The sequence below is a fragment of the Vulpes vulpes genome, chromosome 5, assembly GCF_048418805.1.
Source record: "Vulpes vulpes isolate BD-2025 chromosome 5, VulVul3, whole genome shotgun sequence".
NCBI lineage: Eukaryota > Metazoa > Chordata > Mammalia > Carnivora > Canidae > Vulpes > Vulpes vulpes.
In genome coordinates this window covers 76686452-76690499 of record NC_132784.1, presented here as the reverse complement: position 1 = coordinate 76690499, position 4048 = coordinate 76686452, and the positions used below count along the sequence as shown (strand labels likewise).

The 4048-nt window shown below is 34.5% G+C and overlaps 1 protein-coding gene across 1 annotated transcript; it reads left to right on the top strand.

Moving 5' to 3' along the window:
• The first annotated feature begins 919 nt into the window (after nucleotides 1–919).
• On the top strand, nucleotides 920–1867 carry LOC112912032 (olfactory receptor 10AG1-like). The gene has a single exon (XM_025988761.2). The coding sequence runs from the start codon at nucleotides 935–937 to the stop codon at nucleotides 1865–1867; it is 933 nt and encodes a 310-aa protein (XP_025844546.2). The 5' UTR covers nucleotides 920–934.
• Nucleotides 1868–4048: the final 2181 nt, after the last annotated feature.

The window sequence follows — 4048 nt, the reverse complement described above, 5'->3', positions numbered from 1 at the left end:
CCAGAGAGAGAAAGAGAGAGACAGAGAGAGAGAGAGAGAGAAGCAGACTGTCTGCTGAACAGGGAGCCCATTGCAGGATTTGATCCCAGGAGCCTGGGATCATGACCTCAACCTAAAGCAGACGCTTAACCAACTGGGCCACCCAGGTGCCCGATTTTCATGTTTTAATCTCTGACATAGTTTTAAAATGAAAATGGCCAATGGCATGCAGCAGGTCACTGGAGAATAAATTTACTAGGCAGAGTTTCAGAAATCGTATCATCACTGTAATTCCTTCAATATTGTCGTTATTACTTAAATAATATCAAATATCTACTGCATGTTTGAATACGATAAGTAAAAGATCTTGCATTATATACCTTATAACCATATTGTTTATTTTATTTTGATAAATAAATGAAACCAGAATGGTTTCAAATAACATGCTTGCATGAATAGCAACACTGCTGTACCATGTGGAATGAAGGCAACCCTTGTACTTACAGAAGACTTCATGGAAGAACTGAGAAATTTAAAAAATACATATATAACTCGAAATTTGATGGTAACATACCACTGAGAAAATGTGGTGTAAAAGTTTCTGAATCAGGACTCTGTCAATATGAAAAAATATGGACTAATTTGGTCTGCACACAAACCTACAAAAATTGAAAACTAATAATTCTAGGACACATCACTTTCATTCAAGTTTAAACCTAGTATTAAATACTAAATAGATAGATATATTTAGAATTTAGCATATATTTTCTGTTAGGCCTCAGTTGTGTTTTTTGAGCCTAGATTATAAAAAGCTGGAAATTAATAAACAATAGAAATTTTATGTGCTAATTCCCCCCACATCTATTAGTCTATTAGATATTAGAAAACAGCCCCCAAAAGATAAACAATAAACTTTTTTTTATAAAAGATAAAAATAATTTCACTATTTTCACAGATGGAAAAAAAACCAGCAGAAGTAAATCTCACTTTGATGACGGAATTTATTCTTTTGGGATTTTCTGATATTCCCAATCTTCAAATGTTTCTTTTTGTAATATTTTTCTTTGTCTATGTGATAATTTTGATGGGAAACGGCATCATTGTTCTCATAACCAAGACTGACCAGGCTCTCCAGACTCCCATGTATTTTTTCCTTAGTAATTTTTCCTTCTTGGAAATCTGTTTTGTATCTGCCACTCTTCCCAGAATGCTCACAAACCTTTGGACCCAGAAAAGAAATATTTCGTTGTTTGCCTGTGCAAAACAAATGTGTTTTGTCCTCATGCTTGGGAATATAGAGTGCCTCCTTCTGACGGTGATGGCCTATGACCGCTACGTTGCCATTTGTGACCCTCTGCACTACCCTCTAATCATGAACCACAAGGTCTGTGTTCAGCTGGTGACCGCCTGCTGGATCACCGGGGTTCCAGTCGAGATAGGGCAGACATGCCAGATCTTCTCTCTGCCATTTTGTGGGTCAAGCCAAATCAATCACTTCTTCTGTGACATCCCCCCACTGCTCAAGCTGGCCTGTGGGGATACTTTCCTGAATGAGATGTTAGTCTTTACAGTCGCTGTTCTCTTTGTTATGATCCCCTTTCTGTTGATACTTGGATCCTACAGTAAAATCATCTCTACCATCCTGAGGTTGCCATCCGCAACAGGACGAACCAAAGCTTTCTCCACCTGCTCATCTCATGTCATAGTTGTGGCCATGTTTTTTGGTTCTGCAGTCATCACATATTTACGACCCAAATCCAAACATTCTTCCAAAACCGACAAATTTCTTTCTCTTTTCTATACCATTGTCACCCCAATGTTTAATCCCATGATATACACTCTGAGAAATAAGGATGCCATGATGGCCTTGAGAAAATTGTTGCCTTAATATTTAATGTATTAGCTGCTGATTTGAACTCATTGTCAGTTTTCTTATTTAATTCTACCATTGTGTAATCACAAATCAATGTTCAGTTTGCTTTCCTACTTTATTATATATTTATTACCTCTGCTCATTGCTGAGCTTGTTGTTTTTTGCTGGACTCTGATACCAGGATTATATCCACAGGTTTGTCTTGCTGATAAGACATCAAGAAACTATGTATCCAGCCAATCCCATATTCAGGGCACCACTCTACTTCTCCCTTAAAGTTAGTAGTGATGGAGACTTTTTACTGAAAAGTATATATAGTCTATAAAGTAATTGACATCATATACTTTTTCCTCCTAAAACTATAGTTGTTTTTTTTTTTTTTTACTTATAGCAAATAGGCTTTATTTCAGAAATAGGAAACTAAGGAATAGTATAGTTAATGTTTTTGATACTTTCTTCTTTATATATATTTTTTCTTTTCATGAAATTATTAGATTGTAAAGGATATGGTAAGCCTTTGGGTAATATTTGTAAATGCTTATATGCTTATACTTTTAGATATTTCACCATTCATCAAACTGAATTTTCTTTGTTATGATTTAGAAAATACCTAAGGAAAGGCTCAAATAAATAAAAGCCCTCTGCTCATTGTACTGATCATAGAAAATGTGTAAAAGATGTAGTCAAGGAAACTTTCATCTGATGTTAGCATGTGATTTGTTACCCCATGTAGTCTGCCTTCGTCTAGAGAATCCTACTCTTAGGTGTGTATCCAGCAGAACTGCATACACATGAGTGCTAGGGACCCCTCTAAGAATGTTTATTTTAGCATCCTTCATAACAGCAAACACTTATCAAATAAAAATTGTAACATAACAGTGTAAATTTCATAGAAATGAAAAGCAGAGATCTATCAAAATGAACAAAACACAGTTGTGTACAACCTGAATGAAATATATCAATGAACAAAATAAACCATAAACATACTGTATATGTCCTTTTAGAGAAATGTCAAAACACAGTATTTTGGGATACCTACTGATTTAATGGCTCCCATTGGAGAGGAATGAATGAAGCACCTGTAGCCTTCATATTTTTCTATAGCTGACTTGAGCAGTGTTTGCAAAGATTTTTGTTTTATAAGGATTCACATGACTCTCAATTCATAAATATTTTTGCCATAGGATTTAAATCAAACACAACTATGTTTTAAAAAGATGGAATACACCAAAATGTTCACACATGAGAGACAATTTTGTTGTTTTTATTTTTCTTCTTCTCCTCTACATTTTCTTTAATGAACACATCTTGTCAGTAATGAAAACAAAAACCTAATGCTCTTTATTCTTTCAATGTAATAATTTTGTCTTGGCCTGAAACCAAGTCAATAAAGTCAATTGACTTTTTCCTCAAAAATCATGACAACCAACCAAAAACCTCATGATCCAACACTGGTGATACCACTGAATTGTGTTGGATCAATGAATCAAAAGTGTATAGTAGACATCCTTCAAATCAAATTATGTATAATTTCCAATATTTAAACAAATAAAAATTAAGGTCCACTTCTGGTAGTGATGCACATGGTCACAGCAAGCCTATTTTCCTGCTGAAAGCACTAGACAAATTTAGACAAACTATGAAAGTTTTATTTGGAAGGCATCTGATTAGCTGTGAAAAATAATAGATGACAATATCAAAATTAAGACTCATTAAATCAGAGAAAGGTAACTGACATGATCACAGTAGTTGGCTCACCATCTTTTGTAAGTACAACAATGTTGCCAAAAGCAAAACTGGGTAAACTCACAAGCTGGTTTGATTCAAAGTGAACATAATTGGAATAGGGGTCAATGCCTGGGTCCTGTCCACAGGGCTTGTGCATTTCACCCATGTGATCAAGGTAAATAATGTGTTTTCCCAAGGGACTGCGTAGAAATGTTTATTTTTTAATAAACTGAATTTCAGTGCAATTTAAAATTTCTTTCCTTTCTCATGAACAGATTTGAGTATCTTCTCATATGGTTAGAGGATGATTTCCTTCCCTTATCTGTAGGCTATTTCTTCATCTCAGTCAGCCCATTTCCTTTTTTCTTTTCTTTCTTTTCTTTTTTCTTTTTGACTTCTTGATATTTTAAATACTGGAAATTTGAATAAGATACCGTTTTTGTCAATGTAGTAAATAGTAAAAGAGGA